Source organism: Gordionus sp. m RMFG-2023, chromosome 1 (assembly GCF_954871325.1).
Source record: "Gordionus sp. m RMFG-2023 chromosome 1, tfGorSpeb1-WG-v2, whole genome shotgun sequence".
NCBI lineage: Eukaryota > Metazoa > Nematomorpha > Gordioida > Chordodea > Parachordodidae > Gordionus > Gordionus sp. m RMFG-2023.
The window spans coordinates 7,457,859-7,482,779 of record NC_088775.1 but is presented as its reverse complement, the minus strand read 5'-3'; the positions used below and the strand labels follow the sequence as shown (position 1 = coordinate 7,482,779).

Genomic DNA, 24,921 nt, shown 5'->3' with positions numbered 1-24,921 from the left:
AATGTCAAAAAGTTGTCATTCCTTTATTAGCTAGAAATAAAGAACATACTCTTCCCTATTTTTTTTACGGTCTCGATTATCTAAATTACCCTAAGAAGAGTATTTATTTATGGTAAAATTAATAGATAAATAATTACATTCCTTCGGAATAGGGTATGGACTGATCATAATGAAGATAATACCACTGGTATTCTGAAAGAATGGGTAAACAAGGTGCAAGATGAGTATGCAGAGATTCGTTTGTTTACTAAAGGTAATTATTATTTTTTGTTATGCTAAATATTTCCTACTTAATAGATAAGCCAATAAACTATGAAAGTGAAGTGGGCCCATTTGATTGGCCTGCATCAAGATATAAAAATGTGATTGAAATCAAAGAAAAAGCCTTGAAAAATGCAATAGATTCTGATATGGATTACATATTTGTAAGTCATCTGATAATTCATTTGATGCACAATTTATTTATGTTTTGTATTTAAATTTATATAGGTTTCTATTAAAATAACTTAACTCTAAAGCCTTGTTAATAGTAACTACAATGTCCCTTAGGCGATGCATGATTAATCACTAAACTATAGCATAACTGTAATTTAACATTATAAATTTTGTAAATTAAGCATTGCTTGAGTGGCATTGCAGTATTTTGATTTTTGTAGCCAGGTAAAATCAGGTTATCTCATTTTTCTCTTTCGAATTTTTCTTCTCAGCAAAATATATGAAATATTTAAAAATATGTACAATTGAATGATTCATTCTTAACAAAGATGTGCTTTCATATAAAAATTTATTCTGCCATATAGCCAACATAACATGTTAATATTTTATTTTAATAAAAAAAACATTTATAACCAACCGTCCAACTTAACTTTTTATTTTATTTTCAAATGTAAGATTAGGAAGATTTTTAAAAGTGAGAAAAAAAAGGAATAAATGGCAAAAATAGATTATTCATGTTAATTTTCTATGAATCACTTATTATTTAAAAAAAAACGTCTTTGAAAATGACTCAAAAATATTTTTATAATTTGTAATACACCTATAAATGTATGAATGATATGGTTTGTGTTTGTGAAGTTTATTTTTGTCTTTTTTAGCTTAGTTCATTCAGTTCAGGCATGTACTGATAATCCCCTCTCCTACCATTGGAAATTATTATTTTAAACTAATAAATCCCCACCTCCCCCAATGTATAAAAAGTGTAAGTTAATAATTTTCCAAGATAACTATAATTCAAAATTAAAAAAAAAATTGTTTTAAAAAAGTGAAAAACCAAAATAATTTTTATAAAAATATAACATTGCCTAATGTCCAAAATAAGTGGACCTACTAATGACTTCTAATTACGTTTATAGCAGAATAACTTAGCTGATAGTGCCCCCTTCCCATTCATAGGAAAGTCCTAGCTGCATCTATGATTCAATTTAAATGGTATATAAGAATTCCCCCCACCTCCCCATCTAACTATTCTCAATTTTGTAGCGTTTTAAGATTCTGTACTCTATATGAATTCCTATAAAAACCACATTGATTTCTAGCTAAAAATAAATGGCATAGAAACTTTTTTGAATAAAGTAAAAAAAAAAACAAAAATTAAAATTAACGTTTTTGAACGGCTCGATTTAGCCAATTTTAAATTGAGAATTTGGCCAAAATAATAATAGGCAAGCCTCGAGATTGCGTTAATAGATGCCCAAACCTTTCTGCCACCTTTGAGAATAATCTACAGGCATGCGTAATTTATTATGGCTAAAATATTCAGTCAGCCGTTTTTAAAAAATAGAACCATTTATCAACACTAGGAAAACGAAGTTTAATATGATTCATTATTTTACTCATCTCATATTCTTTTAGTATTTAGATATGGATAATTTTATCACCAACCCTGACACGTTGAATTTCCTTATTAGAACAAAATTGTGAGTCATAAATTATAATTTATATATAATATTTATTTTTAAAAAACACAATTTATCAAATTCCCCCCCCTCCCAAATTTTTAGAAATAAAATACAAGTTCGAGCCCGGATTTTTTTTTAAAAGAGAAATTGGAAACATGAACAGCGTACAAAATATATTAAATAAGAAAATGAAACGTTTCAGACCGGCCCCATAGCCCGAAAACAGTCCGCAGATTTAAAAATTCTATTTGTTTTCTAACATCGATCCTGAATTTATGCCAATCACTATTTTTTTTTTTTGAAAATGCTTTCGATTTGGGAAACCGTCGAATGATTTATTATATTGAGCGGGTTAAACAAAATTTTTAGATAGATGAGCGAGCGGGTGAATATTGATAAAAACTATTAATGCATAGGCGGGCGGGTTAAAAAAATTTAAACAACGAGTGGTATAGACCTCTAGTATCCAGGTCGATACACTTTAATCAAGTAACATATATGGCGACATCCATCGGACCTATTTTTATAAATCTAGTCCTTACCCAATCTAACCTTTTTTTTGTGATTGATTGGACTCTATACGAAAAAGATGATTATTCAACGAAATCTGAAAAATTGTAAGCGCTGAATGATGATAATTAATTTTATGGTTGTAAAATTTCTAAGGCTCGAAGAAATGTCATTCCGAGTTCAGTCGGATAGGATATAATTGGTTGAATAAGAAAATTGGTGGGACAAATCTTATCAACAAACCTAGATTATTAAGAGAAACCTCATTTAAATTTAATAAATATAAAAACAAATTCGCGAAATGGCCTATATAACATCTTAATATCCTAAATATCTTGATTTTTTTTCACGAACTAAAATAAAATATAATTAATTTTTAATAAAGTTTTAGCATTGTTTGGCCTGCAATCTATGTCCTCCCAAATTAGACATCCTATTAAAACTTGATATTGCAAATTTTTGAAGTAATATAAGTGAACGATATTATTATATCATTATCATTTTTAGTATTAATAAATAATATTTATTTTTTTCGCGTCTTTTGACCCTATATATAAGGTTGGTAACGTAATGAAAAATTTTCTTGGAATTTTTATAATTACATTCTTTTTTTGTGTAAATTATGTACCTTTTCATTTATTTATTTATTTTGCTTTTTTGTATTTATTATCTTTTTTATTATCCTCTCTTTTCATTTTCTTCTTTGCATTTATTTATTTTTATTCCCTTTTGTTCTTTTTAGAAATTTAAAAATATTACATTTTTTTCTCCCCCCCCCCAAAAAAAATAGAAAATAATTCTACACATATTTTTTTTTTAAAAAATCTTATTTTATTTTCCTTTAATTCCATTCTGCTGTTCCACTTCCACCCTTCCCAGATGTTGTTTATAGTTTTAATTAATTTTTTTTTAAATAAATTTTATTGATATTTTTTTTTATTTTAACCATATTATGTATAATAATGATGTATTTATTTATAATTTTATGAGTAAGATGTAATCTAATTTGACAACAAAATATTAATAACTACGAAACCCGGTATGGAAGTGTTTAAAAATCCGGACCGAATTTAAATAAACAAATTAAAAACCCATACAAGCAAAAAATCGAAAATCCGTCGGTTCGGGTTTAAAAACTGAAAAAATTGTAAATCGGGAGCCGGCCTAGAAAATCGATTTCTGCAGACCCCTGACAGCAGTTCAATACCTTTCAAATGTATCTAAATACCGATATATGACCTAAAATGGAAATAACAATTACATGGCTAAAAAATATAGCTAGATACAGATATAATATATTTTCAAGATACATTCGTTACAATCATTTATGTAAGTGAGGTTCGCATAATGCCAAAATGGGAAATTGTTAAAACTCAAATTATGGGATTTTTAAATCAAACATTTTTTATTCAGTTTGATATTTTATTTATACATAAAAACAGTTCCCGTTCTAAATCGCTAATAATTGGGAATCCGCTTATATCTCCTAGAAAATTTTTAAAGTAAATTTAAAATTAATATTAATAGATGCTAGGGGAATAAATGAAGGAAATATCATCCATATTCCCAGTTTTGATTCCCAAATTGGTATTATTTTTAGTAATCATCTAATAATATAATTTCAAATTTACTTTAAAGATTTTCTAGGAAATATAAGATAAATTCTCAATTTTTAGCGATTTAGAGCCTATCCCATTACTAATACCTATTTGGGTAAAGTGAAACGTGGGACAGATATTTAATATAAATATGAATAAGTTTAAAACTATTTTAGATATCTAATCAATAGATATAGATATACCTCTAATAATATCTAGATACATATACTTTAAAAAAAAATACTTAACAACTCTGATAATTTGGAACCCTAGACAGAAGGATAAATCCTAAAGATGAGATATATATATATAAAGTAAGTAATATTTAAAGAAATAATAAGTTAAATGACTTAAGATGAAATAAAGAATGCGCTTAAATAGAATAACGATGCCGTTACGAAGATATGGAATTCACTGGGATTCAGAGTCTCCCAATTTTAAATCACTCTCAAAAGCCATTTTAAAATATGAATATTTTCTTTTACCGGAAATGTATTCCAGTATACATGCACGTGATCTTTTGTGTTTTTTAAAAAAAAATATAAAGAGATTATAATAACAGAAGCTATTGGATTTGGATTTATAATTCAAAAAATTCCCAAATAAAAAATTTTTATTTATTATAATATTTTTTTCTTTTAAAAATCACTTATCTGAATTTCACGATTTAGATTATTTACTTCGCGATTTAAATCAAAAACGATTTAGAATTAAAAAAGAAACGCGAGGAAAATAAATTGTGGAACGAGGTAATTTTTGTAAATTTTTTTTTAATGAAACTTTTGTTCTACAATATAATTAAGTATATTTTTTACTACTACATCGTATCATATAATGTTAAATATTATAATTACAATTTAATACCTTATGATTTTTTTTTTCACAACATATACACCTAATTAATTGACATTTTTACTAATGAAAATTTTCTTCGCTACTAGAAAAAGGTAAGAATGAAAGAAAGAAAGATAGAATGAAAGAGAAAAAGGAGGGGAAAAAATGATTTTTAAAATAAATCTCAAGCTTATCTATCTTATATGGGTCAAATTTTATTATTTTTTTAAAAAAATATTTTAAAAAAAAATAAATTTGTTAAACGTTATTTCCTATGATACAAAATTTTTTTAAAAAATAATATCCTTTGCCGCTGGCCGCTACCCCCCAGACATATCGCCCCGTTTGATTATTATTATTATATTCCTAACAAAAAATATATGGCTTGACATATATTAAAGGGAAGTGCCGCAACCTGCCTATAGATTTGTTCCTATTTTGGTTAATAATATTTAGTTTTTTTAGTTAAGAAGAGAGAATAAAAAAGAACATCAAAGAGATATAATCTGAGAACCAGTTTTACCCTATTTCCCCGATGATGAAGCATGTTGGGCTAATAGTGACACCTGCCAATCAGTGTATATATGTAAACCTGCCTTTAGCCAGTGAGAACTGGATAGGTCAAGTAAAAGAACCATCGGCTTATTGTTATTACTCTAAAGATGAAAGCTAGTAAATAACCAAACAATGTTCACCACGATTGAATAAAAAAAACTATCACATTTCCCAGCTTTGAATTATGGGCTAGCAAATATGAATTACAATCGCATTAAAAATACATTTAGGATTTTTTTTAAAAAAAAGGGAAGGAGAAGAGTTAATGTAAATCTGGAGGAAACCCTCGATCAAAATTTGGAGTTAGAATTTAGCAATGATCAGCCTTGTCAGATATGTGATAGAACTTATGAGGTTGAATATTCTTCAAAATAAATCTCTTAGGAGGAGAATCTTTTGTCGACGTAAATTAGGCATCTAAAGCTAGTAGTGTACCAACACAAATTTAATGAAAACCGATCTGATATTGCGCTGACGTTGTGCCGAACCGGAGAATAAAATCCGTTGACTAAAACAGACCTATAAGTTCCTCACAGTACTTGGTTTCCCAAGTGAAAAAAAAACTAAGATTTTTCCTTTTTTTTTTCTAAGTTAATTTAAAAGACGCAAATGTAAAATAAACTTTTTATTAAATTTGAAATAATAAAAAAAATTAACATATTTTGCCTAAAACTCGGCCTTTTTATACCTTATAATTAAATAAATAACAAAATAATTTTCTAAAATAAAATAATAAGACTCATCTTGAGTCTTACAATTCAAAGCCAAAAAAAAGAACACGCCGATGTTACAAAGCCATATTATTCCGCGTAATCAAAGGATAATAAAGATTATATAAAAAAAATATACAATAAAATAAAAAAACGATAAAGCACTTAATATGACATCTCCCCCCTTCCCTACTCCAAAGTTCGGGCCAGGGGTAGTAGAGAGAGATCTTCCCTAGGTCTGAAATAAATCATTGAGTACCTGGGTATTTACTCCCAGGTCCAAATACTCCTCATGTGTGATCGCTTGCCGTCCCGGCTCCTCCAAAACCATGGGTCGTCTCGTTGGGCCATTACCCCCGTCGGCTCTGGCCTCCTCTGGGAAGGAATCAATGTTCCCTGTATGGTCGTTGATTGCACGGTGGCTGATTCCTCACCTCCCACGCTGAAACAATAGTGATTGTAGTTATAGTTAGGGCTGGCATGATTAAATCAAATTGATTTAAATCTCTAGCTTATATTATAAATTGTTTCGATGGGAGACAAGATTACAGTGCTTTCGTTGTGGAGTGGAGGGACACGTCAGAAGGGATTGCCCGCAAGTATTGTGCCCCGGAGGAGGGACCCCAGCGTGGGAGGTGAGGAATCAGCCACCTTGCAATCAACGACCATACAGGGAACATCCATTCCTTCGCAGAGGAGGCCAGAGCCGAAAGGGGTAATGGCCCCAACAGAGACGACCCATGGTTTTGGAGAGGCCGGGACGGCAAGCGATCACACATGAGGAGTATTTGGACCTGGGAGTAAATACCCAGGAACTCAATGATTTATTTCAGACCTAGGGAAGATCTCCCTGGCTCGAACTTTGGAGTAGGGAAGGGGGGAGATGTCATATTTAGTGCTTTATCGTCGTTTTATTTTATTGTATATTTTTTTTATATAATCTTTATTATACTTTGATTACGCGGAATAATATGGCTTTGTAACATCGGCGTGTTCTTTTATTTTGGCTTTGAATTGTAAGACTCAGGATGAGTCCTAATATTTTATTTTAGAAAATTATTTTGTTATTTATTTAATTATAAGGTATAAAAAGGCCGAGTTTTAGGCAAAATATGTTAATTTTTTTTATTATTTCAAATTTAATAAAAAGTTTATTTTACATTTGCGTCTTTTAAATTAACTTAGAAAAAAAAAGGAAGAATCTTAGTTTTTTTTTCTCTTGGGAAACCAAGTACTGTGAGGAACTTATAGGTCTATTTTAGTCAACGGAACAAGTTGATATCAGCCGATATATCGATCCGATATCACTTGTCTTCTGATTTTGTTCGCTATACATATTTTAATTTTTTTCAATGTACTCATACTTATACCACTACGTATTTTCTTAAAACTTAAACATTTTAAAATATGTTACTATTAAAAATTTTTTTGTATTCGGTTATATTCTTCAAAAATTTATACCTTTTAGCTAGGGATATTTAAAAAAAAATCATTAAACTACTACAATTCTTATGATAAATACAATCTACAAATATTTTATTGCTAATTTTACGCTTTTTTTTGTAAAATTAATATTCAGGCTTGTTTTTTTCTATTTAATTTGTTGTTTTATCCAAATTTTTTTCTTTGTTTTTATAACACCTAGAAGAAAATGAAAATATCACTCTTTAAAAAAAACTCTTAAGTATTCTTAGGCATTTTTTTTTTAAAGTTATCAAATATTAAAAACATTTATAAAAATGATTATCTTTTTCGAACTGTTTTAAATCATCATTTAATGACAAAAAAAATTTTAAAAATCATTTTCCATGTGTGCCGACTTAAATTAAAAACAAAAAATCATATAAATTAATTAGTTGGATAGTGTAGCTTAAAAGCTTTATCTAGTAGTATTGTTAAAAAGCCCGAATTTTGTCGATTTTTCAGGCCCGATTAAGATTTTTAGTTAAAATAATATTATGTAAGCATCGAGATATGGCAAATAGATGTCCAATCATTTCTGCCAGCTAAAATCTTTAGGCTTACATAATGCTATTTTGGTTATAATCTTATAATCGGACCGTAAATCAACCCGAATCGAGTTTTTTAACAACACTACTATTTAGCCCTTTAAAAATGGCTTCCAAAAATAATATTACCTACGCCTCGAGATTTCGCCCAAAAGATGTCCAAACCTTTCATACCATCTAAAATTCTCCAGGCCTCGGTAATATATAATTTTTTGGTTAAAAATCTTGAGTCAACCATTTTTATAAAAATTGGCTTAAATCAAGTCGTTTAAAATTCTGTTGTATAAATCATATAATGGAGCCTTTTTAATTAATATTCGTGTACTGCTCGTGTTTTTCAATATCGGTTTAATATACAAAATAGAGCCAACAATCCGGGCCGGGCTGGGTAGTAAATTGATCAAAAATGAAAAGCCCGGGTCCGATTTCTCAAATCCGGGTGGGGTTTAAAATTTTGATCAAAATTATTTTATAATTACAAATTTATAGACCTCTAGTCTCTCCAATGCTCACATCGGGACACTACTCAAATTTTTGGGGTGCAATGAATGAAGAGGTTAAATATTACATTGTGCTTTTCGAAAAATAATAAATAAGAAAATAAAATAGAAAGAATAAAATAGAAAGGGGAAAGAAATATATGTAATAAATTGAAAAGAATGAAAGAATAAATGTTCTTTTAGAAAACAAAGCTTTTTATTTATAAGATTCGAAAAATAATAAATAATAAAATATAATAGAAAGAATAAAATAGAAAGGAGAAAGAAATATATGTAATAAATTGAAAAGAATGAAAGAATAAATGTTCGTTTAGAAAACAAAGCTTTTTATTTATAAGAATAACTGATATTGTAGTATAGTAGTATTAAATTTTTAGATTTAGTTTTTCTAATTACTTTTACTAAAAGTATTAAGAAAACGAATGTTATATTTATTGATCATTTTTATACACTGACTAAAACATAAGTATGGTCACTTAATGATGGAGGTCTCACTCATATTTACCCTTAATTACCTTCTTTTAAATTTATTTAAAAAATTTCTTTTGACATCATATAACAAGATAATTTAATTTAAACTTATTTTTAGAATGTCTTTCTTTAATGAACTTTTCAACTTTTTTATTTTAGCAAAATTTTTTAATTTTTTTTCGATATTAAGGTTTATAAATAAATACGAATTTTTTTTTAGCAACATTTTTTAAGTTTTTTTTCCATATTAAGGTTTATTTATGCATATGAACCTTTTATTTTATATTTTTTTTGAAATTTTCAAAAATTTAATGCGTTTCTTTCAAACATATTCTTGTTTTATATTATTAATATTGTGCTAAGCCCTTTAGCTGAGTAAAACCAATTCCATTATTTTTTTTAAGAGGGGTTAAATTTTTAGTTTCTATTTTTAAAACAATTATTATTTCTATTGTGGTTTTTTTTTGAAATTTGTGTCTGCGTCATTTAAATAAAGCATAATTTTTTAAAAAAAAATATTATCCAAATTGGGATTTTTTAAAAAAAAAACATTTAGATGGGATAGCGTTTTGTCGAAATTCGATGGGTTTAAAATCAAGAATATACATATTTTTTGTTACATTTGGCAGCAACATTTATATACTATTGATAGGCGTAAACCAGATACCAACAGGCCCTAAGCTCGGCCCGAATACCCGAACCGGGCCCTATTTTAATTTTTTTTAAAATATACCCGTACCGACAAATATCTTAAATCGTCATAACTATAAAAAAAATAAACATAATATATTTTTTTTAAATCGGCCCGGGCCGTTAAATTATTTTTTAAAAATAATGCGAGTCGGATCTGAAAACATAAAACCCGGGCCGGGCCGAAATTTTTTTTTAAAAAAAAAATACTGGCAAGGTGGTGCTAATGACATCTCTGCAGATCTCTGGCATTAACTATGCAATCTATCTAATTAACTCTCGAGAAGAGAAAGAAATTAACAAGTGATAAAAAAAAGAATTGAAGTAGATGGTTAGAATTTTGGCCAATATTTATATTTTATACTGTTCGCATGATCAGGGTTATTACAAACGCCATGACGACTACATGCCCATTGTGAAGAGGGAAAAGAAGGGTTGCTTCAAGGTTCCCATGATTCACTCCACGTATCTTATAGATTTGAAAAAAGTTTTCCCCGGGAAAACTAACGTAAACATAAGGAAAGATAGCGGCGACAAACACGTGATCAAAAATTTTCTCACCTTCGACCCCGAAAATTTTCCGTCCTACAATTTGACGTTGGACGATATCATAATATTCGCCAAATCGGCGCAGGCTTCTAGTATATAATATCATATAAATACATATTATTTTATATTTTTTATAAATAATTAAAGCATTTTATGTTTTATCTAATATATCATTTTATCGACGTAATTTATTAATAGAGGTGGACATGCACATTTGCAACAACGAAACCTTTGGGCATCTTTTGGAACCCCTTAAATCTAACGCGAAACTAGACGACATCAAGCTATACATGCACGAACTCAAGATGGATATTTTAAGTAAGCCCCGCCACCCCCCCCCCTTCTCCCATATTTTTCCCAACAAAGCATTACTTTTTTTATCAATGTCTATTTTATTCAATAAATTTATTTTTTTAAAAAAACCCAGATTGGTTATTGAAAATTCGCTTGAAATAATTTTGAAAATAAATAAATGTATTATTAGATAGTGAACCAGCTGGTCTTCTAGCTTCCAGATTCGTTCCTCAACCTAAATTGCCTACCAAAAACACTATGGGATTTGATAAGGTTTTTTTTTACAATAAAAAGATATACATATATATTATTTTAAACCAAACATGTTAACTAGATACTTTTGAAAAGTAACTGGTCACGAGTTATATTCTTAAAATGGTTAATAGTAACGCCACGAAAGTTAACCCATTGAATAAAATTAAAACTAAAATGATAGCCATCATATTTAGATTAAGTTTTGTATTATAAAAGCGCGAACATTTTGTATGCATTCATTCTATTTTAATATCATTTTGAAATGTACAATAAAAATAATTTAAATCAAAAGGTTTACATGATCAATTTAGAAAAAAGACCCGAGAGGAGAGAAAGAATGCTCAATTGCTTCGATGAGTTAGGGCTAGATGTGACTTTAATCAACGGGATAGATGGAAAGTAATTACCGCATATTATGACTAAGCCTGTACGCCGAGCCTCAATTGACTGCGGCGGTTCCTTTAAATTTTTTTGCCGGCGTTTAGCGGCGGCCGCGGCTTGCTATTTATTTAAATTATTTAAATAAATTTAATTTATAATTTCAATAAACTAAAATAGGGGAAAAGAAGGAAGGAAGAAAAGAAAGAAAGATCATTCAACAAAATGCTCAAATTTTATATTTCTTATATATCTAAACTTTATTGTATTTATTTTTAATCGATGAACATATGTAAAACGAAAAAAAAAACAATTGATAGTAAATTGAACGACTCATTCCTGAAGACGCAAAATATAACTATGCTCGGTAATTACAAGGATCCCTACCACAAGAGAGCGTTAACCCTTGGCGAGATCGGTTGCTTCCTCAGCCATTATCAAATTTGGAGAGAGGTTATTCCTATCATTTCTTTCTTTTTTTTTAAAATATAACTGATCCCGAGCATAGATAATTACTACTTTTTAAAGAATTTAATCCACGGGGAGAGTAATTAATTTAAGAATAAAAAAAATTTGATCATTGATCCAATTAAAAACGAACGTGATGTAAATAATATTATTAATATTATATTTTGTGCTCAAAAATTGAGCATTTGCTTTTTTGACATACCTTTTTTAATAAAAAAAACGTAACGCATCCTTTATTTAAATTGAGGTTATTTATTAGTATCGTCGATTCAAAATTTTAACTGGCGAATTTATATTAAACTCTTTATGTTCAAGTGGTGCGTTATTTATTATACTAGTATCATAACGCTACTATAAAATTTGAAAAACATGTTTGCGACGTATATTGCCAAAAATTATTAACGTTATGAAGAATCAGCTGTGATTTTTATAGCGTAGAATAACGTAACGCTCGAACCATAACGTGTTTAACTATAAATTCAACGTAAATTATAATAAAAAAAAAAGAATTGGTTTTTGTAAATTATATTATCGTCTGCCTTTTTTATTTCATTAATTGTTTCATTCTATTTTAAAAGAGACAAGTTATTTTTTTTACATTTTATATAATATTAAATTAACCTATTCAAGATCGAAGGAATTTTTAGCTTCCCCCCCTCCTAATTATCTAGGTAACAAGGTTTTATCGGCCATCTTGCAAAAAAACCGAGTTCTTAAATAACTGGTCGTAAACTATACATTTATTTTAAAATGGTATCTAAAACCAAACAGTAATTTGAAAATTGTGTACGATACTATTTGAAATGCATTATATGTTGCACATCATAAGGCGTTGGCGTTTTAAATAGGGGGGGGGGTGAGAGATTTACTTATCCCCACTTCTTACCACCCCATGGGTCAATCATTTTTTTCCTTGTTTTTTGCCTTTTTTTATATAGTAAATATATTATATTCACGTCTAGGTTTTAGCCCGGGATTACCGGAAGGTGTTGGTATTTGAAGACGATATCAGATTCGAAAAAGATTTTAGGACCAAAGTTGAAGCTCTCATGAAAGAGCCAGAACGCCTCAAGATGAATTGGGATCTGATGTGAGTATTTTATCTCATAATTTAGAAATATAATTATTTGAAGAAATTTTTTTTACCTCTCCCTTCCACCTCTTCCTCTTTCTTTATTGCTATATATAAAGTGAGTTACAAGTTAAAATAAGACGTGACACTAAAATAGATAGTATAAATATGAATTAGATTATTAATAATATTTCATCATTCCAATTTATTTTTATAGCTAGTGAAGTAGTTTATAATAATACTAGCAAATAAGTAATTAACCTTAAGTGCAATTTAAATTTACATAATGTAACATAATTATAATCAGAATCAAATTAAAATATATTTAACAAATAATATAAACTTAAAATTAATATGAAAAATTAGTAATTTAATTATTATTTTTTTACACATTCGGTAAATTTGTAACCATCCGCCAATTATCGATTTAAAAAATTTATTGGATCGGATATCCGGTTATTAATTAAAAATTCACAAATCGAATAAACTTGATAATATCGGATTTATTGTTTAGGATAATAAAAAAGAACTAATATGTTCTGGACAAGTTATATATTGAATTCTATTGAGAAAACATGGTGGTAATATAGAAATAATCTTATATACTTTTCTTTTCTATTAATTATCATATTTTACTCTCACAATCCAAATATTTAAAAATAAAGATATTTCGGAAGGAAGCGTTTAGTTCCACCCGAAAGGGAGAAATACATTAAAGATTCGGATATTTTGGTTTGGCCTGATTACAGTTATTGGACCCTTTCTTACGCACTTTCCCACACAGGAGCCCAAAAACTCAGTCATTGCAGTACTTCTTCGAAACCGATAAACCCGCTGGGCTCGGTCCCCAAAGACGATTCTCTATGCCCATTGAACAAGATGGTGCCAGTCGACGAGTACCTGCCTATAATGTTCGATATGCACCCTGAGTAAATTAATAAACATTATATTATTTTTTTTAAATTGGATTTATGATAAAAAGAATCCTCTAGGAGAGTAGAATGCAAAGTTTATTTTCTAAACCGCTTTGATCCACCCATTTAATAGCCCCCTCCCCCCTCTTACCATTACAATAGAAATTATCTATAAAGCCTTTTATAATATATATTTTTTTAAATGATCATTTAGGGAAGATTGGAAAAAACATTTTCCCAATCGTGATCTGGTAGCCTTTTCGGCCTACCCTCTAATAGTTTACCCCACCCATTACACCGGTGACGATCTCTACTTTTCCGACACTGAGGATTCGCCCGTTATAGCCAACATGACAGCCGTTCCGCACCTCTTCAACCATCGCTACGACACGAATGGTCATAAGAATAGGGAGGAATTGTGAAAATTGATTAAATATATAATATATTTTTTTATATTTTTGTTTGAATGAATTTATTTTATTTTCTCTTATCAATTGTCCTCCCCTAGGAAAAAAAATTATGAATAGCTGAATTTGCGCATTAAATTTAACTTTTCAAATTTCTCTAATGCCCCATTTTTTTTAACCATAGTTGGACTCTTAATGTATCATATTATTGAGCCTTTTCTTTATCCATTTGGTGGTTAGTTTTTTTTCCTAAAGCTATTCTAGTAATTCACACCCCGAATGTAGAAACACATTTATTATATATCAATTTCTTAGTATACCATCTCTACCCTGCATCCTTATCATCATTTTAATAGTTGATATGAAAAAAAATATTAAAGAACCTAATTGATAAAAATATTTTTTTAGAATTTTTAGGCCCTTCTAATAAAAAAAACAACTTCTTTTAACGCTCTTCTAATAATTTGTTATGCCCAAAATATTATATTATTCTTTTTAAAACGCGGTGTGCTATGAATGATGCCAACTTTTTTTAAAATAGCTTTTTATTTTATAACTCGTCTCGTAAATATAATAAAAAGAGATTTTAAATATTTATATTTATTAGATATTTTATATTAATATTTTTTTTTTAAAATAAATAATAATATTTCAACACTGAATTCTGAAATTGGACGCTAAAATTAATCAAATTATTTTTTTTTGCAATATTTTAATTCCATAATAATTATTTATATAAATTATTCCTTATTTTTTTTCAATATTAATTTTTAAATTTAACAAACCCCGTGTTATTTTTATGGCTACGTCTTCGCGAGCAAATTTTTTAAAAAAATGCGCGGATACGCGCTTGCGCCAATATTTGCTAAAGACACTCACGTTTGTTTATAATATTGCGCACTAATTGTTAGCGAAGACTTAGGCTAAATAGCGAAAAAAATTATATTTTATATAAAGTAAGCCTATTCAAAAATGAATACGAAATCGAATAATTTGCTATTCGTATACAAGTAATAGATTATTCGATTTGTTTGACAAATTCGAATAATTTGTTATTTAATTCTTATTATATTTATACTAATCAACTTTCAAGCCAAAAATTATTCATCAAATTTATTTCTATTTTTTTTAAAATGCATCAACCTCTCTCCCACTGCCACATCCTTTTCAATAATTGCTTAGCGACAATAAACCGATAATTTTTTTAAAAAAAATGGTTGAAATACACAATCACAAATCTCTCTTTCTTGCTTTTACTAATTTTTTTTTTTTAGAAATTCATATTTTAAAAAATATATATTATGTATTTATTATTATATTTTATAGATTTAGATGCAGCGAATTCTTTTTTATGGCAATTTTTATATACTTTTATATTATATTATATTTTTTTTTTAAAAAAAATTAAAATCCTATATAATCAATCAATTTATAGTATTTGCTTTATTCAAGGATTAAAAAAATTTTATATAATTCATATGCAAAAATAATATTTTGCACAACTTTCCGGGCCTGAAATGATTTGCGCAAGTTCCCTTCGCTTTGTACAGATTTTCGGGTTTTGATCTGACCCGTGTAGGTCTCTATATTATATTAATCCTTTTGGAAACATCAGACCCATTACTATTGCTATCAATATTCCAACTCTTACCGGTATTCAGGTATTACTCCTATGCATAGTTTAGGTGAAATCGAGAAATTAAATTAAAATGATCTTTCACATAATATTTTTTTTTTGATTGGCACTTTTCCAGTAGGAAACCCTTGTAAGTGTAAGTGGTAAATAAATGTGGAAATAAAATTTAAAAACAAGTATTTCAGGGGAGATATTGAATCATAAAAATAATTTCTTAATTCTTATGTTTCATCGGTTAAGAATTGAAGTGCCCGTTACATTTTTATAGTTTTTGAGTTATGATTGGATTTTAATTGATTAATAATATATAAATGGCCCGTAACCATAGAGTGGGAATTGGGAAATTTCCCGCCATATCTGAATTTTAATTGATTAAAATCCTCCCCCCATCCTCTATCATCCACTACCCCAATCACCACCAAAAAATGTATATAATATATAAAAAGACATTCATTTGAAAGAAAAATAAGTAAAAGTTAATAATTTTTTGAAATAACTATAAATATTTTTATATAAAATCATTTTTATAATAAAAAGTTCGGATTGGAAAATAGACTCGGGCCGATATTACGATATTTATTGTTTTTAAATATCCCACAATGACGTATAAATTTTTTGGAAGAAGAAAAGAAACGAAAATGATGAGAATAAAATATAAAGCAGAAAAAATGAATAACTAAAAGAATAAAGATTAGAATAAAAAAAAATTAAAATGAAATATAACTAAATATAATAAAATTAAAAAAATTTAGAAAAGAAAAATATTAATATTATTTCATAAAAAATTAAATCTATTTAACGCCATCTTATGTAAAAAAAATTATATCAGAACGAATCTATGGTATTCGGGTATGAAACGATTAATTTAAAAAAATATTCCCCCTTAATTATTATAAATCTCTAATTTTTTATTCCTTGGGATGAGAGAATCAGCTGTTTATTATCGTAAGATGTTACATAATAAGGTAGGCCAAATAAGTGAATGGAGATATTAAAGCGAAAATTATATTTCAATTTATGAGCAAGAAAACAAGATCAACTCCCAAAAATGGAATTGGCTATTTCCTCTCGAAATCTTTCACTGACTTCGGGATTATAATGATCTTTATGAAACACATTTCACAGTCAATCGTTGGCAATTCCCTAGTGTTCATTTTTAAATTAGCTTTACAAAAAAAATTTTTAAATAAAAATTTATATAATAAAAATTCTTTTAAAATCATAATGCTTTAATACCCCCTATTTTCATGTATAAACTTCATTATCTGATTTACATTTTAAAAAAAAACAACTGGTTATTCAACTTAAATCATTCGAAAAGAAAAATAATTATCGAATAATATAATCATATTAAGATGATCACATTAAGTTTCCTAATCACATTAAGATAATCACTAAGTTTCATAATCACCTTATCATGATAAATTGAGTAAGTCACAGAATAACTAAGAGTCAACCAGATCACATTATCAGGATAAATTGAGTAATAATCATTACCATAATATTGGTAATCCTTATAATTAGAACACAATTCTAAGAACACACTAATTTTATAATCACCTTAATTTCGGTTCAACATTATTTTTAGAGTAGCATAAATCTGAGAATACATTAATTTTAGAATACACTGTTTTTGGAATAATCGCAATTTTATAATGACATTAATTTTAGAATAACATCAATCTGAAATAATTAGTAGTTTATCTACGTATTTTCAATTGATCGTTATGACGGATTCCCTTAATTCCATCTATAAACTCCACACGATTTAATATGTTTTCTAAAATGCAACCCTTTTCCCATTTTTTTTTATTTAAATATTCTAGCCCAAATAATTTGTCTCACAGGAAATTTTGTGTTGTTTTTATCACATGGTAATATACTAGCACTTCCCCTTGATTTAAGAAAATCTAAAGGTATCTGTTCCCTCGACCTAAAAACAATTCTACAGGAGTATAACCCTTCTTATTTTTAGAATTAAAATATAACTGGGCCATCTAAATTTCAGTTTTTTCATTATAAACAATTTCACTTGGCGTAAATCTTTGTCTTTCAAAGTATTCAATTTAATGTCTTCCCACGTTGTAGGACCTCCCTTTAATATGTATGATAAATTACGCACTAAAGCATCTTCCCTATCCAAAATTATATTACCAATTATCTCAGGATCTGCACAATCCGATCCTAATCTAGACAACACATCAGGCAAATTATTTTCTTTTCCTCGCCTATATTTAATTTCCACATTAAAACTTCCCACAAGTGACAACCACCGTTGTAATCTTGGGGACATCATCCATTCTTTGTTATCTTTTTTGAACAAATGAATCAATGGTTTATGATCAGTATAAGTCACAAATTTTTACCAATCAAATATTCACAACACTTGGTTAACCCAAAAATAACCGCTAAGGCTTCTTGTTCAATCACAGAATACCTAGTTTCAACTTCATAAAAAATTCTTGAAAAAAAAATAATTGGTCTTTCTACCGTCAATTATATGTAACAATGCACCTCCAACACCCTTATTGGATGCATCCACGGCTAAAATTATTTCCAAATCATTATTAAAACATGTTAAAATAGGTTCTTCACAAATTTTCTTTTTTAAAATTTCAAAAGCATTTTGTAGTTCAAATTTCCACTCAAAATTAACCCGTTTTTTTAATAAATCGTACAATGGAGATGCCACTTTTGCAAAATCCTCCACAAAACGATGATAATAATTCACCATGCCCAAAAAAGATTGTACTTCAGCTTTGTTACTTGGCTGATTCATATTAAATATATTTTTCAAATTTTTATCAAGTGACTTCACTTCAACAACATTAATTTGATGATCGAAATATATTACTTCAGTTACACCTAGAACACTTTTTTCTTTGCTAGCCCTCAAGCCCTTATCACGAATTCTCTTGAAAACCTTTTCAAGGCATTTATTATGCTGTTCTGGCGTCACCCCAGATATCAGCACATCATCCATATAATAAAATACACCTTCTAACCCCTGAAAAACAGATGCCATGGTACGTTGGAAAATAGGTGCTGACACTTAATCCAAACGGTAACCTGCAAAACGCAAATAATCCTTTAGGTGTAGTTATCGTTAATAATTTTTGAATTTCCTCCTTTAAAGGTAATTGTAAATAAGCTGACGAAAAATCAACTTTAGAAAAATATTTTGCACCTTTTAAACTGGCCAAAATTTCTTCAATTCGGGGAAATAAATATTTAACTCAACAACCCACCTGTTTAAAGTTACTCTAAAATCAGCACATAGTCTCAACTTTCCATTAGCTTTTTCACTGGAACTAATGGTGCTGCCCATTTAATCCACCGGAATAATAATGCCATCTTTAACCCAACGGTCCAATTCGTCGCCAATTTTTCTTTTCCACTCAAAAGGAACTCGACGGCATGCTAGAAAAATGGGTGAAAATCCCTCTTTTAATTTCACATCCACTTTATAATCATTAAGACATCCCAAATTGTCTTCAAAAATTATACCATATTTTTCCAATAAAATAGATATATCTTCACACATTCTCTTCAATTTAATGACTTCTAAATCAACAATTTGATTTTCATTAATTTCAGTTTCATTTTGAAAATTATCCAAGTTAACCATTAATTTTTCGGAAATTTCACATATATAAGGATTAATAGAAGGATTCACTTTCCTTTTTACTAAATCTGATATTACTATTTCATGAATTTTATTTTTAACATGGTCTGTCATAATTTTGCATTTAGTATTTTTTAATATCAAATCACTAATTGTTGTAAAAATATTCCAATAGTTGTTTAAGGGACCAATTTTAGTAATCCAATCCCAACCCATAATTGTTTCTACATTTTTTTCTACCACCCATAAGTCATGAAAAATTGTTAAATCATTTAAAATCACTCCTAATTTAATTTTACCCAAAACCAAAATTTCGGACCCATCAAATTGTTTAACGCACATGTTTTCTTTCTCAAGCGTACCCTCAGGCCAATATTTATAATAATTTGCTCTAGACATTAATGAAATGCTTGCCCCAGTGTCAAACAACAATTTTATCTACAAATTTTATATTTACACGAGGACACGAACACTGATTACTTTCTCTTTCAATCGTTAAAATTTATTCATTTTCATTAACTGAATTATATTTATTATATTTGAATCACTATTAATATCATTAATATTCATGCCTAAATTCAACTCTGAATATAATGGCCTCTGAATATCAATACTTTTTTTTATTAAATATATTTGAATTATTTTTAACAACACTATATATATTACAAATTTTATTATTAATATATGATTTTTCAATTTTTATATGAAGTCATTGCAATTCACTCACGGATTGAACACAATTCATGGCCACATGACCCATTTTCTCACATTTAAAACACATTCGGTCATTATCTTTATTGCTCACATCTTTTTCACTTGAATTTGAAATAATAGGTACCACTGGATTTATCAAAACAGGTGGTCTCTTTGGAAAACCATCTTTAAAATTTGCTTCTTTTACCATGCAATTTCTTTATATGACTTGTAAAACCACATCGATGACAAATTATATCATTTTATCATCAATTTTACATTCACATTTTCATTAATTTTTCCCACTATGACCCCTTCGGCCACAAATATCACAATTTTCACTAAAATTATGATTTTTATTTCTAATTGTATCCATATCTTTAGAAATATTCATCAAACTTTCTCTAATTTCTTTCATATCATTTGAAATTACACATTCATTTTCATTTCTTTTAACATTGTTAGTAACATCAAGATCTTACAACCTTCACAGGTTTATTAATCACAATTTCAGAAATTTTCTCTTTAATTTCACTCATAAATGAATTCAAACTATCATTTATATCTTTTGACGTTACAATACTTTTACCAACAATAGGTACTTCACTAGTATTTGACTTCTCATTCCCACTGGAATTATTCATTTCTTTAATATTTAAATTTCTAAGTTCAATTAGAATCAAATTTAAACTATTTTTTAGACCTTCAGAAAAACCTAAAAATTTATCAGATGTCACAGGATTCAAATCCACAACATTAGAATCATCTAACTTACTCCCTTTATTTGTAAAACATTTATTCTTAATTATCTTAATTAAATGTATAATAAAAATCAATAAAATATATAAGACAAAAAAATTAAAACTGTAACCACACAAATGGTCACATCCAATTTATCCAAACTCGAATTAAATACTTTAACAAAATTATTCTTATAAATTTGCATTTTATTAAAGTTAGAATTCCTATGATTACTAATAAAAAAATAAACCATGTTCTCATTAAAATATGATAATAAAAATTTTATCATTAACAATAGACAGCGTCTACATGAGCGGGAGGAGTAGGAACAGTTTGCATCCTATTGAGGGAGTAGGGGGTAGGCTGCTTTAATGGGGGTAGGATAAATTTTTTGGGGGGTTATCTATTAAATTTTGAGATGAAATAGGACACAATTTATTGCTGTAAAAGTTAATACTTTTATTATAGAATTATTATAATACAATTATTGACCAGATCTATATATTGCAAACAATCATACACATTGTTTTCCAAATCAGCAAGCTCATAATGCCATAATAATTAATTCATTGTAAATAATGGAGGTTTTAATTGAATTTATTATCTAAAAAATAAATTCTTTATATTCACAAAATATCGATAGTTGGTAGTAGAGATAGATTAATTTAAGTTATCCTTATAAATTCTCTGAAAAGAGTATCGATATAATTATAAAGGTGAAAATAATAATAAAGAGACACTGCCGCTGAAGGCGGTGGGATTTTTTAGGGGGGTAGGCAAAGGTTTTTAAAGGGTTTGCATCCATTAAAAATCCTGTCATGTAGACGCTGACAATAGACCATTGCGTTGTGTGCAAAAAGATATTTAAACAAAGAAAATATTTATTTTTTTACCTTTTTTATTTGGATTCGAATGATCTTTTTCTTCTTCGAATAAAAATTTTAGGAACCGCATCCTTTTCTCAATTTAAATATTTTTCCCAGTTAAAATTTCTATCCTGGTACAACGTGTACCAATTTAGTAAATGTAGACACAATTCATAATTGGAAAAATACTATTATTCAAATTTCATAAAACACAAGAATAATTTATTTTTTCACGAATCCATAATAATTGAATAATAATCAATAATATATTCTTAATTTTACAATCAATAAAACATCTGATTGACATTTTTTTAAATATTATATTATATTTTATCTAAGTACACATTTTATTAATATCTACAACATATAAGACATAAAAAAAAGGTAAAATCATTATTTTATTATTTTGTTTAGAATTAGAAAATCATTTCATTACATTGATGTTGTTTATTTGTGAAATATTAATTATTCTATCACATATATAAACTTATTATTTGGAAAATAATATGTAGGAAAAAATATCATCAATAAATATATTATCTTAGACTTTAAATTTTTTGTCATCTTTATATATTATTATAAGCGCGAAAGGTTAAAAGAATTACCAAAGTCCTCTTGAATGAGGCGGCTAAATATAAAAAAAGATACCAAAGTATTCTTAAGTGAGACGGCTGAATATAAAAAAGGATACCAAAGTCCTCTTAAATGCTAAAATCATAAATGCTAAAATCATAAATGCAAAATCATAAATGCTAAAGTCATCTTATCTGTAAGCGACCTTCGCGCCAAGATTTTTACAGAAAGAACTGTCGCACGGAAGTGCTGCCCGATTTTTTAGAACATTTTACAGTAAGCTCTGTCGCACGGAAGTACTGCCCAATTTTTTGATATTTTATAATAAGCCTTGTCACACGTGCCAAATTTTTTTTACTTATAAGTTATTAGAGTTACATTTTAGCCATAGACGTAGCCCGAAATTTCCTAAGTGAGGGTAGGGGATGGATTGGGGGTTTAGGCTGCAATCAAAGTGGAGACGGATTCGTTTTTTACATCCGTTCCGTCAAAAGTCAATCTCATAAAAATAATATATATATTGATTTTCAATTTTAAAAAATTATAAGTAACGTTATAACGCTCTATAAAATTTGCCGGATCAAAAAGTCAAAATGTTTTGACTTCAAAATTTGCCGGATCCTTTTTTAAGACGGATGGTATCGGAACGGACGCACTTTGATCATATATATTATAGTTTGTCTATTTTTTATATATAAAAATACTATTTTTTATAAATACTTATTTATTTTTATTATTTTAAAAAATTACTAACTTTTACTTATTTTCTATATATCTTTTCAGTATATTTTAATGTATTTACACTTTCTAATGCATTTTAATGATGACTCGTCAGTTTGGCTCTAGTTAGTTATAAGTATTTGGGTAAAATTATTTAAATATTTATAATTTTATTATTATATTAAATTTTATTAAATTTTTTTTTGTTAATTATAAGATGATGGACGAATAAATAAATAACAGCTTTTTTAAAAATTAGAAAAATGTATTAAAGCTTAAAGAACAATACTTTCCTTTTAATTTATTTAACCTTTTTCTGCTGAATTTTTTATTATTTTTTGGTTGGTCCTTTTAATCGGCTCTTTTTCGTTTTTGAATCGAAAATTTTCCTATTTTTGAATAGTAAATCCGATATATGATCTATAATTTTGATGTCTGCGTAGTAAGTAAATTTTTATATTTAAATAGTAGCCATTATATTATGAATGTACAGAAGATAAAATTAAATTTTGATAATTCAGATGATATTTTATATTTTTCTTCGAAAAGATTTTATAGTTTTTAAATAAATTAGAATTAAAATAAATTCAATCAATTGCTATTAATTCATGATATATTACATTAACTCCAAAAATTATTATCATTATGGAACCTAAATAAATTTAATATTTCGTAGAAATCAATAATTTCAACATAATTTTGTGTTTATCGTGGATTTATAAAATAAACATATGTTTTTTTTAAACAACCACACCTCCAATGTTTTGTTCGAATTTCTCTTTAGAAAACAAAAGTAATTCATAAATCATAATATTCAGAATTCTGGTTATATATATATAATATAATTAAGTTATATTCTCTTTCATTTTTTCATTGGTTCTGATTATGTATATTTAGAAAATAGAACTTCTATTTAATATAATATACTGTTATACATTTTATGTTTAATATATTTTTCCTCTATATTAATATTATTAAAATATTCACAATACCATAATACCTTTTAATAACAAATCTTAAAAATATCCAATTAATCCTATCAATCTATACATAATTATAATCAAAAGTTAGAATGATCTTCAAAAATATTATAATTAATCATATTATAAATTAAAATCACAATTGTTTTAGAATAGAACTTGTTTCAATATTTTTTTCTCATCTTTTTCAAATCCTAGTTTGGTAGATTAATATATATATTTTATGAAAAACATAAAAAAAATGCTATTAATATGAATAAGAGTTTTTAATTATTTTGCAAAAAATACTCCTATATCCTTTCCATTAAATATATGATCTAGTTAAATATTGGTATGATTTTATTTCCTTTACAAAGATTATTTTTGAAAACAGGATTTGTTAATATACTTAACATATCTAATTAAATTACTCTATTACAATTTTGAATAGTTAATCTAATTTATTCTTGATCATTCATGAGAAACTTTGTAGCACAACAGATTTTTATGCCCATTTTTGTTTTGTATAAACTGATATATTTATTATTATTCATTTATCTTTAAAACATGTAAACAAAATATAAGAATAAAAAATGAATATATATATTAAAAGTGAATGTATATTTTAAAAATATTGATGGCTCTAAAAAGAGCTTATAGTAAAAATGTTCCTAAAAAACAGGTATAATTATGTTTAAAAATTTCTAATTGGAGTTTTTGTTTAAGAAAAATTGACTCACGTTTTTCGTTTGTAATGTTAAAAATTTTACGTGCTAAAATTTAAAAAAAAAATAAGTTGTGAGAAATTGCCATTAGTTGAAATGATTATAGGTTGAAAAATAAAGTTATTTAGTATTGAGTATTTATTAATTTTTTTATTTTTCCCGCTAGTAAGAGGGTTTGAATTAATTGATGAGGGAAAGGAAGAGACGCAGGTTGCGTCCCATATTAGGGATTTCCCATTGGACCATGGGGTGCAGGTTAAACCGTCAGGTC

The 24,921-nt window shown here is 27.5% G+C and overlaps 2 protein-coding genes across 3 annotated transcripts in view; both read left to right on the top strand.

Moving 5' to 3' along the window:
• Positions 1 to 248: 248 nt before the first annotated feature.
• Positions 249 to 15,460, top strand: LOC135922066 (procollagen galactosyltransferase 1-like). Its single transcript, XM_065456481.1, has 12 exons — positions 249 to 253; positions 298 to 425; positions 1,852 to 1,916; positions 8,604 to 8,670; positions 10,155 to 10,416; positions 10,523 to 10,642; positions 10,809 to 10,891; positions 11,166 to 11,272; positions 11,572 to 11,704; positions 12,682 to 12,809; positions 13,457 to 13,720; positions 13,920 to 15,460. Exons 2-12 carry the CDS (start codon positions 411 to 413, stop codon positions 14,125 to 14,127), a joined length of 1,452 nt encoding a protein of 483 aa, XP_065312553.1. The 5' UTR covers positions 249 to 253; positions 298 to 410; the 3' UTR covers positions 14,128 to 15,460.
• An 8,217-nt stretch (positions 15,461 to 23,677) lies between these two features.
• The window catches only part of LOC135922064 (alpha-aminoadipic semialdehyde synthase, mitochondrial-like), a 38,489-nt gene continuing 37,245 nt past the window's right edge, over positions 23,678 to 24,921 (top strand). The window contains exon 1 of one of the 2 annotated variants that reach the window (XM_065456475.1): positions 23,678 to 23,759. The gene's annotated coding sequence lies outside the window, so the exon portion shown is untranslated. The remainder of the gene's footprint in view (positions 23,760 to 24,921) is intronic. The other variant, XM_065456479.1, reaches the window with a different exon arrangement.